The 14,472-nt window shown below is 37.5% G+C and overlaps 1 protein-coding gene across 3 annotated transcripts in view; it reads left to right on the top strand.

Moving 5' to 3' along the window:
- ripor2 (RHO family interacting cell polarization regulator 2) overlaps window positions 1–14,472 on the top strand; it is a 76,572-nt gene that overhangs the window by 46,075 nt on the left and 16,025 nt on the right. For all 3 annotated transcript variants that reach the window (XM_065290863.2, XM_065290862.2, XM_065290864.2), the window contains exons 2-8: window positions 388–508; window positions 3,277–3,432; window positions 3,592–3,670; window positions 4,614–4,637; window positions 5,101–5,154; window positions 11,137–11,286; window positions 11,527–11,590. In XM_065290863.2, coding sequence (XP_065146935.1) covers window positions 388–508; window positions 3,277–3,432; window positions 3,592–3,670; window positions 4,614–4,637; window positions 5,101–5,154; window positions 11,137–11,286; window positions 11,527–11,590 — 648 coding nt within the window. The remainder of the gene's footprint in view (window positions 1–387; window positions 509–3,276; window positions 3,433–3,591; window positions 3,671–4,613; window positions 4,638–5,100; window positions 5,155–11,136; window positions 11,287–11,526; window positions 11,591–14,472) is intronic.

The following is a 14,472-nucleotide window of genomic DNA, read 5'->3' as shown; positions in this document are numbered from 1 at the left end:
TTGCGTAGGTTGGCCAAAAGCATGCACTCAAATGCACAAATAAAAGGAAACTTAGAAATTCCAATAGAAACTGTATAGCATCTGAACAACTTTGGCAAGCATACTACAGTATATGAAAGTTGTCTTATTTTGTATACTGTGTAAGTCTGCAATTTGCATACTTCATACAGGCATGCAAATTTGGATGCAGCCCTATAAAACAGTTACCTGCATGTGCAAATGATGAAACAATAAGCAAACAATGTACTGAAGGTTGTTTAAACTAGGCGGTTAGTTTTAAAAATCTGATTTAAACCTTAATCACTTATTTCTGACACATGCAGCACTTCACTCTCATCTGTACCACTGACCTCTTTCTTACCCAGAATCCTCTTTTCACCCCTGCAGGAGTGTCCTCCCGCTTCCCAGACATCATGGCTGCTGGCATTCACTCTCCTGGCGGGCCCAATGGAATCATCCGGAGTCAGTCATTTGCTGGATTCAGCACCCTGCAGGAGAGACGTTCACGGTGAGGTCACATGTGCTGTCAGAGGTTTAAAGACTTTATCCTATACTACATTATGAGCTAGAAATCGTAAGCATGTCTTTAATCAGTGTAGTTAATATAACATGTACACATTTTGTGCAGTTTTCCCTTCCACATTTATGTTTAAGCTAAATTTGGTGATATGCAGGCAATGGGGATCCTGGATGCAGATAACAAGCCTATGAATTACCATAAATATGTATAATGTTAAACATGGCTTTATTAAAGCCCATTTAAACCACAAGCAGACAACTCTCACTATTTTTTTCTATCTGTTAAACGTTTTAATATATGAAAAGAATCACAACATAACAACAGTAACATTTTTAGAGTGATGAAGCAAAGAAATGTTGAATCAGAGTATTGAATTGATTCATTGAAACAAACAATTAAAGTATCAACTACTTCTGCCACTAAATGTTAAATCTGAGACACTATTATGTAATGTCTTATCTTAACACTTCCATACTCGCAAGTTGCTAGAAATGAAATTATTTTTAAGCAAATGACCCCTGTCTTTAGAAAGCTTAATAGTCTAAAAAAGATGCAATAAATCTCAGGCAAAAATTTAGACAGTAAAGCGAAATGAATATGAAATGGTGCATTAAAGTATAGTTCACCCAATATCACTCAAAATAAAAAGGTTATCTCATAAATTATGCACCTTCATCTCCGATTAAGTCATTTGGAGTACTTTAATGATGGATGTGCTTTTTAGAGCTTCGCCATGTTGATTCCTATATACGAGATAACATGACTGCATTTTAATATACAATTATTTGTTTGTGTTCAACTGAAGATAGCAAATCTGTGATGACTGTCTGTGATAGCATTAAGAAGGAATTATCATATTTTGGTGAACTACTCTTCTACTTTCTTTACTGTAAGGAGTGTGTGTTACAGTAGCATGACAATGTGCAGATGACCCTTAGGCAACAGCATGTGCTCATTCTATATGATGGCCTAGATTTACTGTAGTAAAACCTCTAGTGCTCTTTGCCTTCGTGTGACACGTTCTGACATGTTAAACCACCAACTGACATTTTTTGTTAAGAAAAAGCAGAATCCAGGATAATATCAGATGTGAGGAAGATCGTCACATCAGCAGCACTGAGCAAATGTTAAAGGTGCTGTAGAATATAAAACTGTATTGGTGTAGGCATAGATGAATTATAAGAAATCTGTACATGGTAATGACATATCGTGAGCCTCAAACACAATTGTTTCCTCCTTTTTATGTAAACCTCATGCTTGCAAAAGACAAAACAATCTCATCATAACACCAGGGAAGTTACAGTCAAGATCTACGCCCCAACATTAAATTATACATTAAATTAAGTACAATGTTGTTACAATGTAAAAAACTAAGTTGTAAATCCTGAGTTAGCACTAAATGCTAGTTAATGCTATATGCTAGCCCATACTGTAAAAAAGAAAATAATTTGAAATGTATAAAAAAGGCCAACAAATATATGTTCTGAAATATATTTGGAAATACATTTACAAAAATGTTTTTTTACAAATATATTATTTTTTAAGTATTTTATAAATGATATATTGGATAAATTAATTAATAAATATTGTTGCATTGGAAGAAAAACTTAATAACAGGTTTGAAAATATAAAAATGTAATATATTTTCAACTATAAGAATGTATAAACTTTTATCTTTTGGCCAGGAAAATATATTTTTTACCTATGGGTTGTAAAATTAGAAATCTTTGTGTTGCACCTGAAATAAATTTTTGAAAAATATATACTAAATATATTTTTACATTCATAAATCTATTAATTTATTTTATTTACTTTCTACAAAATGTATTTAGCATATATGTAAATTTTTTTGGACACACAAATAGTTTTTTTTTTTGCCATATGGGAGCGTTTAGGCTGAAGTTCTACTATTGACGTTACAGTTACGTTTTGCATACTGAAAAAACACAAACTTACAACTCAGAAATATCCATTAACAATCTCCAAACAATTAATTATTCCTCAAAATCTGTATCTTCATCTAATACAGACTCAAACATAAGGTCTGTTTGCACACACAGAGAGCTACTAATCTGAACTGCTCTGAGAAACAGCCAATCAGAGCAGAGCTCAACATTATAATTCATGACCCTTTCAAAAAAGATAATAATAGACCAATTCATTCTAAAGGCAAATCCTAGAGTTGTAAAAGGACATGTAAAACTGACTCTGGATCATTTTTGTACTTAATAAAGCCACCTACCTTTTATGTAGATATTAGAGAACACTTAACAGATTTTACAATGCATGCTTTTTGGCACCTTGTGCTCTGACAGAAGTCTTTAATGTCAAGAAGACATCACAAATGGAGCATTAGTAGCAATTTTTTATTTGCCATTATAACCCTATGAAGGCATTAGAAAGCATACCTTGTTATTTATATTGCATGTTGCATAGATACGCACTATCATACTTTATCAATATGCTATATACTAGAAACTGCTGCAGGATTACAGTAGGTAAGTAGAGATTTATTTAGCATTCAGAAGATAAAGAAAAGAGATTACATGGACGTGGCTCATAAGAACAGATCCAGGTCATGCTTCACCCTAATAAGAAATGCGATGTGACAGAGCCCATGCAAATAAGCAGTGACTTTTGGTGCCATTTATAGTTTTTTTTGTGTGTCTGTTGCTAAAAATAGCCAAAGCAAAGCATTGTTTCTTGCGACCCTGGCATGTTTTCATCATGAGGTTTACGTGTTGGTGTTTTTTCAGGTGTAACTCTTTCATTGGAAACTCAGCAGTGCAGAAGAAGCCCACCTCAAAGCCCAGGAAGCCCCATTCGTCCGGGCACAAGTCCAGCAGCGGCTCGCGAGATCCACAGCCCAAAAGAGTGGAAGATGTTTACGGAGCCCTTAAACAAGGCCTGGAGTGAGTACCGCCGTATCTCTGACTCACACTTCTCCCATCTTTAGTTTTCTAGTTTTCCCGATGTTCATGTTTATTAGATGATTCACTGTTTCTCAGAAAGGCTGTACAGTCATTATTGAGCAGATCTTTAGTGACGTGCTCATGTTTCCTTTCTGTCAGTGAGTATCTGGAGGTGCATCAGACTGAACTCGAGAAACTCACCTCCCTTATGAAGGACATGAAGAGGAACTCCAGACTGGTGAGACAGGATACGACATCATCATGGTGTCTACACGTACTCATTCCAAAAGTTGTGTCCTTGCATTTTTCAGTCGCATACATCTTTAATATTGTCTTGTATCAGACTAAAAAATAAATGTATTTGTCATGATGCCTAATCACAGTAAACATACTTTAAAATTCAACGGCTGCTTTTCTAAAACAAGTCAACCTTAATCTTAAGGCTGTTGAATATAATAGTTTTTTCGATGCATGGCGATGCTAATGTAAACGATTACTGTATCTATGCATAAAACTAATAATCGATTATGTCAAAAAGCAGTGTTCACGCAAGCCTGTCTCGTGTGTGCGTCTATCGCACATCTTTTGTGTCTTTCTTTCTCTCTCTGAGGTGAGTGTGTGTGCACAGGAGATTGTGTAAATGAAGCACATTTAATATTTTTGAACTTGGACCACTGTTAAAAGATCTTAAGGATGTAAAGGGCTCAATCGACACGTTAAAGATGTCACATTGAGTCTCAAAGCAATATTCACCCTATCAATGAAGCCCGCACCTCTGAGGAAGAGTTTTAATGCGGGGCTTTGATAAGAAAGAAGTCAAAAAGCCACAACAGTAAAAATGTGAGGAAGACAGACTAAGCCTAACTGTGCAGTAAAATAAAAAAAAGGATGCAAGCATCGCGATGCATCGAGATAACAATAATCGGATTGAATCTATTCGAGAGACCAGTGACGATTCGCATCCCTACTTAATGTATGCGGCTGGCTAATTCGACCTCTGGAGGACGCAGCCTTAAAAAAATGAGACGCAGCTATTGTTTAATGCTACATTAGAAAATGCTTTAAAGTTTTATTAAAATAAAAAAAATTCAATAGCATAATATGCAAATCAGATGTTTTCAAATGATAAAATGTTGATTTGCTAGAACTTACTCTGATTTTCCATATTCATGTTTTTTTAGGGAGTGCTGTATGATCTGGACAAGGTAGGGTCCCAAGTTTACTGTTTTTAATTACATGCTTATTTTCTTATTGCATTAATAAAAGTTTGTATACATTAATGATGGGTTGTCCTACAGCAGTGATCTGTTATTGCAACAGTCTAATCGTTGCATCAGCTCGTGTTTAAAATTATAGACATTATACTTAAAGGAACAGTATGTAGGATTGTGGCCAAAACTGGTACTGCAATCACACAACTGGTGGCCAATACACAACATGACAACATTAACATCAGTTGAGGGCTGCAACTCCACTTTTTAAATGGCAATATCCTGGCCAGACCACTGTTGTCAGTGATATAAGTATTTGAAATGAAAATGATTTCTTAATGGCTAGTGACATATCAGGGCCATTTTATGATTAATTAATATACATTTCTTACAAACTGTTCCTTTAAATAAATGAATTTTTAATAAGTGTCACTCATTTTTTTCTTTTCTTTGACAGCAAATTAAGACCATAGAGCGATACATGCGACGACTGGAGTTTCACATCAGCAAGGTACAGAATCTGTTGTTTACTTTAGTGCTGTGGATGATCTGTGTTTTCAATCTCCTGAATCATTTCGAGTCCTTTGGTTTGGTGTTCTCCAGTCTCTGGAGTCCTGCTGGGATGTGTTTCAGTGGTATACAGGTGTCAGGTGGGTGTCTGCAGTAAATAGGAGTGATGATTTGCAACTCTGCAGCACGTCTGACCTCAAAGTAGCTATGGCAACCGGAGCTTTGAGGTTGTTGAAGAGCAATTCATAGCTCAAATTAGCCTTACGCGCTTGAAATGACCTCCATGTTCAGCTGGCACACAGAACACTTGAAAGAGACTATTGAATTATAATTTTTGTTATTTACTATTTCTGGTTTTTCTGACTTGCGGTAGTTTGCAGAAGTGTTGTTTTCTCCTGTGTGTTATGCCGCTTGCGATTTGCACTGGATGTAGGTCAAAGCAATTTCCTTAAGTAGTGAACAAACCTCTGATGACTGAATCCAGGCTGTTAATGTGTTTGTTTATGTTAGAGAAAGTGCATTTTCTTTATGATTTTAGTGAAACCATTTGATATGTTTAAAAGGTAAGTCATGCAGCCCTACATTTAGTCATTTAGCAGACGCTTTTGTCCAAAGCGACTTACAAATGAGGTAAACAATAGAAGCAATTATAGCAACGGCAATACATACAGTAAGTGCACTGGAAATAGTCTCATCAAGTCCAACACAGTATACATAGATGAGGGTTGGTTAGTACATTTTTGGTTAGTATTTGTTTTTTAGGAATGCACAGATAAAGAGAAAGGAAAATAGAGAAAGATAGTAAGTCCTATATTAGGAAGTGAGCCCTATTTAGAGTGTTGCAATCACTGCTCTTAAAGGGGTCATATTATGCCTTAAAATCTTGATTTTGTGTCTGTGTGTGTACTTGAATACCTTTTCATGGTTGATTGTTCAAAAAACAAGTTTACAGTTTTGCCAGTTTTTGGTTTAATTTGCGTGTTGGTTTAATTGGAGGACATTGAGTGTGTGAAAGCTGTACAATTTCTGTAAATCTTGCTGCGTCTGTCTCCCAAGTCCTGCTGTGGCCTGGTGCTGCCATAGCGTTCATATGGTTAAAACGGATAACAGCAAAAAATACTTCTTCTTAATAAAATTTTTTTCACATGCCCACAGGAAGTTTAGCAATGCTAACAGGAAGTTTTACAACATGTTGAGCAGGTGTTGTCTCAGATGATGGGAAACATTGGCATGTTTGATCTTGCAGAGGAATTCAGTATGAACTCTGAAGACCCCATGGTAAACTACACAAGCCTTGTAGCTCAGCCTGCAGTCAGATATCTTTGCTAGATGTAAATTACAGCAGTGGACCCCCCCCCCATCTCTCGACTCCTTTAAACTACGCTTTGGACCCAAAAGAGTATTTAATGTGGGTGAATTATTACATTTTTTGTTTCATCAGGGCAGGAGGTCTAAATCCATAAACACCCATAATTTAAGAGAATTTCACCACCAGCCAGATGATTTAGTCCTTTTAAAATATCCTCATCATACTGTGCACATGTTTTTGTGGTGTATTTGGACCAGCTGTGCACTTTTTGCTTGTTATTTGACTCTGGTGGCCTAATCCCAACCCTAACACTTGGGATGGACACAGTGCTGCCAAACAGCTGTTCGCACACGCATATGTGGATCAAGACGCGCCTCGGACCTCTGCTGTTAACTTATGAAAACCGCGCCCAAAAATGTGGGTGTGTGTAATTCAGTATGTCCCAGATCTCTACTAATGCAGTGGCACTCACTCTGTGTCTTCAGTTCCTCTACTTTTTCTATGACCGGGTCCAGATATAATTGACATTTAATGTGCTATTTTTTTAGGAGAATGGGTGGAAACGTGATAAATGTTCACGGTCTGGCCAGCGCCTCTGCCTGTTTTTTGAGGGAAAATGAGCTCCGTTGCTGCTGGGGACCACTGAGACCCAAAGCTGTGTAAACAGCAGATGAGATCAAAATCCATCTTTAAGATGATGAGAATATTTCACTGAGGGAATAGAAGTTTGGCAGAGTGCATGAAGAGGATTTTCATGGCTTTTTTGTTGTATTATGTCATGACTTTTTAAAGTTATGACAAAATAAAGGGAACATAGTGTTGTTGTAATACATCATAACATAGTAAATTGTTATTATTCATTATGTCAAAAGATCAAGGCAAATTTAATGTCATTTAAAGAGTCCTTGTTGTGGGACAATCACAAAAGGCTGCAGATTCTTGCTCTTACACCATTAGGCAACCTGAGCGGCCCACAATCCTGTTCACCATGAGTAACTCCTGCTTACACTCATTCCACAAATGCCTCTGGGAATGTTTGAGATTCTAGATACCATAGCAATTGTGAATATCACATTTGCCGCTTAAAGGGGTCATATTGTGAGGAATCATGTGTTCCCTGACCTTTTGGAAATAACTTAAGATGAGTTTTTGTGGAAACACTGTAATATTCAGAACTCAAAACTTCTTGCCTGGTTAAAAAAGATGATCTGTAGAGTGCAGCAGTGATGATGTATGTTTGTAGGCTAATCCAGAAGGTACCTCTTTCCCCTGCAAAAAGACCATTAATTTTTCCCATAGACTTTGGATTATCCCAAAAAATAAGCTCTGTGTTTAAAGAGCCACATAGATCCAAAATCGAAACTGACCTGTATGGCAGTGTGTCATGTAGCTGTCCATCAATGTAAACAATGTGCAAAGTAGTTGAACCAAAAAGTGCACGATTAATAAAGTTATTGGTTTCTAAAGTATGGAGTCGACTGTGAATTGCTGAAACGAGTCATCATATTGATTGAATCTCCTGCCTGACTTCATCCACGTCACACAAACACTTTGCATAATAATCTCCGCCTACAGCCTTGCCCGCGAGAGAAATGAAAACTACGACCTGCCCAAAGCTAGTTAGTGTGTAAACATCATATCACGCTGTGTTTTCAGTTTGTGTTGTTTTCACTACCAAAGGATGAAGAATCTGTGGTTAAAATTACTTTTTTAAGGAGGGCTTTACTAGACGTTTGGCAATGAAAGATTCTTCAGTACCCACTTTATTTGGAACAACATGCGTCTCCTAACCACAAACTGTAAGTATGATTATAGCTACATACTTGCTTAAATGAGTGTAAAATGTTAGTTTCTATCGTCTTTTATACTTGTTTGGATTAATGATGAATGATGTCGTTGTTTAACTCTTTCACCGCCAGCGTTTTTAAAAAAAGTTGCCAGCAGCGGCAGCGTTTTTCATGATTTTCACCAAAGTTTAATGCCTTCCAGAAAATGTTCTTCTTTAAATATATAAACATACAATATACCACATGAAAGAACAGACCCTCTGCTTTCAAACCAAAAAACCGTTTCATCCTACCTTCAGTGGTTCTTTTGTAATCAGCTTTTGAATATGGGTAGGTTTCTGCGAAAACACCACATTTTGAGCAAAAAGCAGAGATAATTCCATTTTTGTGACGGACTTTTCATAGAGATCCCATTCAGAGCGATCTTTAAAACAGACACGGACATGCAGCCGCTTGCCATAGGGCAATACTTCCGGTTTAAAAAGTTGCGGAACCTAGTGGATAATAGCGGTATTGTGGAAAGACAGAAAATCTTGTCATTGGCGGGGAAGCGTTTTCTCTTAATTGACAAGATATCTCGTCAATGGCGGTGAAAGAGTTAAACTCTTAATATACTGTCAGAGAGTCATGTTAGCAAGTGGTTAACGCATGCTTACTTACGGTTTTGCAATGACCCGGTTAGTTTACATAAATGCTTAAAAGAGTGTAAAATTTTAGTTTCAATCGTCGTTTTTTATTGCTTGGATTAATGATAATTGTGTATTGATGTCAATAATGTCTTCTCGGTAAATCATGTTAGCACTAGGTCAATACATGTTGCACTATTGTTGGTCTGTGCGGAGACTTTGTCAGTTGACCAATCAGAGCAGAGTAGGCTACTGAAACGTGGGGTTTAGGCAGACTGATTCGTTGAACGGCTTCACACGAATCGTTTGGGGATCTCCGAGAAATGGGGTAATTTTACATTTATATTTTGAGAAAATTACAGTGTTTTTTGACCTTGCATGCATTTAAACCTGTTGTCTGGGACTTATAAACAGTGATAGGACACTTAAAATTGGCATCTTACTGGCTCTTTAACAAAAGTTTATGACACTTACACGTTTATCCAACAAGTACGTCTTCACAGATAAACACAACTTTTAAATGTTAATCAAAATTTGTCTTTTTGTATTTCTAGTAAATGTATTTACACTTTAAAATTATAAAAAAATATATTAATCTGTAAAGATTAACTTGCGAAAATGTCCTCCCTGCGCACTATTAAAACCGAGCTAATAATTCCATAAACATTCCTGTGTGTAGCGCCTATCTGTAAAACTTCTTCACCGACCTCAACCCTAAAAACCGGCTAATGTAAAGTAACTAATAATATCAGTATGAATTTAACAGCCACTCTTGACCGCTCTTTTTTTAATGAATTGTTTTGTGAACATTTGATGCAGAATATGAAAAAAGGCTGTTAGTGCAAGAATTGTGGACTGTACAGCAAACCCACTTCCTGTTAGTAAACACCGCAAAGGGCTGTTCCCCATTTCATATTTAAAAAAGGTTGTAGTTCTCGTTTATACTTTTATAGTTTTTGTTTGTAGTTTTTATTTAAACAGTACGTTAACTATAAGTAGGCAGTGTCAACGGGCATGTTATGGTGTAATGTACAGCAGTGGTTCTCAAACTTTTTGGACACCTTGTGTACGGTGCATGCGACACTATATATCACTGATTTTATTGACCTGAGGGAGAGGTTCTAGCAGACCAATCATAACGCTTGCCGTCCACATGGAATTGATGCTTTGTTAAATTTTTGGGTAGGTGTGCGCCAGGCTACAACGTCCATGCATGGGCTACGTTATACACTACGCAATTTTTTAAAAATATTTTTTTTGTGTTTCTGCACCTTAGGGAGAAAATTTAATATTAAAAAATATGCATGCTATGACCAATTTGAACGCCGATAGAGTTTTCCTGCAGACTTGTTTTTTGCCCAAATGCAGCTCGTAAACATTCACCCATCACCAGGCTCGGGGCGTCTGGTGATTCATTTCTCATGCTGCTTAGCTGCTATGGCAGATGAGAACACTCAGACAAGAGGATTTTATGGAGCCAAATAAAGGGGTGGCTGTGTACCACAGTAGCTCAGCGTTTGGTGACGGTACGACTGTGTGTGGTACGGTGGGATTTTAGTATGTGGTGGAGTTCTCCAGACTTGGGTGGAGCCTTTTCTTCTTTCAATATAATTAAACCCACAGGACCACCGTCCAGACACGATCCACACATACAGCTAACAGTTTCTCTAAACTACTCCCACATATCGCAATACACTCACATCCACAGAATCAGATTTTCCTCCCTGATTCGTATGATTCATTTGCTCACTATATATAAATATTATATATCTGCCTCTTTCTCTCCGTTGATCTCCATCCCTCTTTGGCTTTATCTCTGATAGGATTAGCATAGCTAATTTGATTCTCCCAGTGTTCACTGGGTTGTGAATGTGCTAAATGCACATTTCCATGATAAAGGCCGTGGCTCAGAGTCGGTCATCCGTCACAGTAGTATTGCGTCTGCGGTTGTCCCAGGGGCCACTGAAACACATCATTGTGCGTTTGCTTTAAAAGTGAAATTCATTTCTCAACAGAATACAGTATGACACCCCATTGTACCGGCGGGACGTTACAGTAGATTGAAAAAATAAAACGTGTTTCTGTGCTGAATGGGACACCCCATGACGCTGTAATAACCTGTGTAAGCGCTTTAGACATCAGCGGAGAACGTTTTATGCAATCTTCCGTTAACATTGCCACATGCGTATGTGCCCAATGTATTTGTGTAATTTTTGAGTTCTCTTTGCTTCAGTACTGTATGTTTCTATGTTTTTTCACAGGTCGATGAGCTGTACGAGGGCTTTTGCATTCAGAGGCGGCTGCGTGATGGTGCGTGTAAGATGAAACAGGCCTTCACTGCTTCACCATCCACTAAAGGGACACGTGAGAGCTTGGCCGAGGTCAACCGCAGATATAAAGAGTATACAGAGGTACATCAAAATAAAACAGCAAAATACAGCAATTACTCCTGTTTAAAGTGATGAACTCAGAAAACTCAAGTTACACATTTGGGGTGTATCCTAAATGCCTTACGGTTTTTGTTTATCATAACTTAATTTGAAAACACATAAATAAAAGATGAGTGTTCTCATGAAGACCTCATACATGATAAAAGAAGGACTGCTGATGTTGTTTGTTAAGCTTAAGAGCATCTGTGTTGTTCTTCACAGAACATGAGCACCTTTGAGGCCGAGCTGGAGAACCTGCTGGGAGAGTTTCACATCAAAATGAAAGGTACAAGATTGCTTCAAAAATCACGTAGGTTTGGTGTTTTGATTTTGGAAAGCTTGCAAATATTTGTGTTGGATTTTAGTAATGTCCCTGTGTTTAATAATGTTCAGTTTGTAGAGCATAGTTTTAGTAGCAAAAAGGTTTAAATTAAAGGTCACCTATTTTATCAGTTTTTATAAGATGTATTATAAGTCTCAGGTGTGCCCAAAATGTGTCTGTTACGTTTCAGCTCAAAATACCCCACAGATCATTTAATATAGCATGTCCAAAATGCCCCTGTTTGGGCAACAGCAAAAAGAGTTTTCATGCGTGTACCTTTAAATGCAAATGAGCTACAGCTCCTCCCTCCCCTACAAACAAACAGTGTGCGCTTTCAGTTAAAATAGATCTGATTGCGGTGAGACAGTTGTATCTTTGGCTGCATTACAGCCTAAAGCCAGAGGGCGCTCTCGTGGAGAAACTCAATATGCGTTGCAGAAGTAGTATCATTTACACGCAGTTCCATGAAATGCCTATAAGCATATTTATATCGCTGATCTTCAAAGCTTTTCAGGTATTTTCATGATGATTAATAATAATAGGGATGTCCCAATCTCCACTAATAATACGTGGCCGATCACATTTCTGAATCGGACAGCCGATCTTATTACAGCTATTTCATGTACTACGGCTTTTGATCAGTAAGTCCTTATCGATCTAAAATCACTGTTAGTTTGAGTCGTTTATAACATGCATTTGAAAAAGCTACACTCGTCAAACATAATTATTAAACATATTCTTTATTATCATGAAAATACCTGAAAAGATTTGAAGAACGGCAATATAAATATATCCTTCAGCCATTTCATGGAGCTGCGTGTTATCACAGCTGCGTGTGTATTGTTCTTCGTCTACAGTGCATTTTGAGTTTCTGCACGAGAGCGCCCCCTGGCTTTTGGATGTAGTGGCATTTCACCGTAATTCATTGAGAAACATAGCAAGCATTATCGGCCGATCGATCGGAGCATCCCTAAATAATAATTATAATAATTATGTTTGACGTGATTTTTCAAATACATGTTATAATCGACTAATCAAAAGATAGTAGAGCTGCACGATTAATCGTTAAAAGATCAGGATCTCGATCCGACCCCCAAGCTATCTTAATACAGAATTTCTACGATTCAGGTAATTATATTTTCAAGGAGAAAAGATGCAGTCTCTGCAGTTCTCGCGACAGCGCGCAATCACCAACAACAGTCTTGACATCAGATCTGGTATTGCGCAAGCCAGATGTGCTCTTATTTGCGCCGCCGAAAGTTAGACGGAAAGAAACAGAAACTAAAGGGTGAGTGAGGCAGAGACGCAGAGCAATGCACAGGTACGTCTGACAAGAACCCTGACGTTGTTTTAGTACCAAAAAGAGGATCTTATGTCTTCCAAAAGGGTTTTTAGACAGAAACATTTGCTGCGTCCAAATAACCACACTTGCAGTCTTTACACTTGACCACTTTAATACTTACATGATGTTTTCCTGTATTTGTCGCAAGTGTTCTAGTGGGCATGAAGATCCCAAGCGTGCATGTAGAATTATTCACCCGATGGGTCACACTTAGCAAGTGTAAAAATGTCAGTCCAGGTAGTGGCAGCAATTTGCACCAAAACGTATTCGTTCGGCCAAAAATGATATTACACCCATGATTTACTCACCCCCAAGCCATCCGAGATGCATATGTCCATCATTTTTCAGACAAACACATTTTCAGTTATTTTAGAAAATGTCTTCGATGTTTCAGTTAATTAAATGTAATGTTACGGGGTCCACGTCCTTCAAGTCCAAAAAATTTGCATCCATCCTTCACAAATTAAATCCAAACGGCTCCAGGATGATAAACAAAGGCCTTCTGAGGGTAATCTGCGCGGTGTTGTTGTAGAAATATCCATATTTAAAACTTTATAAATTAAAATAACTACCTTCCGGTAACACCACCATCTTAGACTCCTCTGTATTCAGGAGAGAGTATTAGCGTAGTGTACGCACTTTTCTTAGTGATGTATGACAAATTTGGAGGGCGGGGGCACAGAGCAGCAGCACAGAAACCTCCGTAAACTGCGTACGCTCTCATCCTGAATGCAGACGCGACTAAGATAGGGGCATTACCGGAAGCGAGTTATTTTTGTTTATGAAGTCTTAAATATGGATATTTCTACAGCAACACTGCGCAGATTACCCTCAGAAGGCCTTTGTTTACCATCGTGGAGCCGTTTGGATTTATTTTGTGAAGGATGGATGCACTTTTTTTGGACTTGAAAGATGTGGACCCCGTAACTTTACATTTGATTAACTGAAAGATCTAGAACATTTTCTAAAATAACTGAATAAGTGTTCATCTGAAACAAGATGGACATATGCATCTTGGACAGCTTAGGGGTGAGTAAATCATGGGTGTAATATCATTTTTGGCTGAACTATCCCTTTAAAATATATTTATATTTTTAAGTTTTTCTTTAAATAAAATAAACACAAAATCACTCTGAAATACCATTTGCTGAACTTAAATATTATCTACACTTATCTGAAACTTTCCGAATTCTTTGCACTTCTAAAAACTAATGTTAAACTAATGTTCAGGGTTTTAAATCTTTAACATCAAAAAGTTATTAAGAATCGTGATCTTTATTTTAAGCAAAAGAATCGTGATTCTCATTTTATACAGAATCGTGCAGCTCTAAAAGATAGGCTTTATTAGTATGAATTGCGATTCCCAGCCCTATATTTAACCAATCCCAGGAAGTAGTTACCACACAAACATAAACACCTGGAGCAGTGGGCAGCTATCACTGCACCAACAGGGGAGAAACTGAGGTTAAGGTGCTTTGATCAAGGCCACCACAGTGCAACCTGC

The sequence above is a fragment of the Paramisgurnus dabryanus genome, chromosome 19, assembly GCF_030506205.2.
Source record: "Paramisgurnus dabryanus chromosome 19, PD_genome_1.1, whole genome shotgun sequence".
Lineage (NCBI taxonomy): Eukaryota > Metazoa > Chordata > Actinopteri > Cypriniformes > Cobitidae > Paramisgurnus > Paramisgurnus dabryanus.
This window is presented reverse-complemented; position numbering and strand designations above follow the sequence as displayed.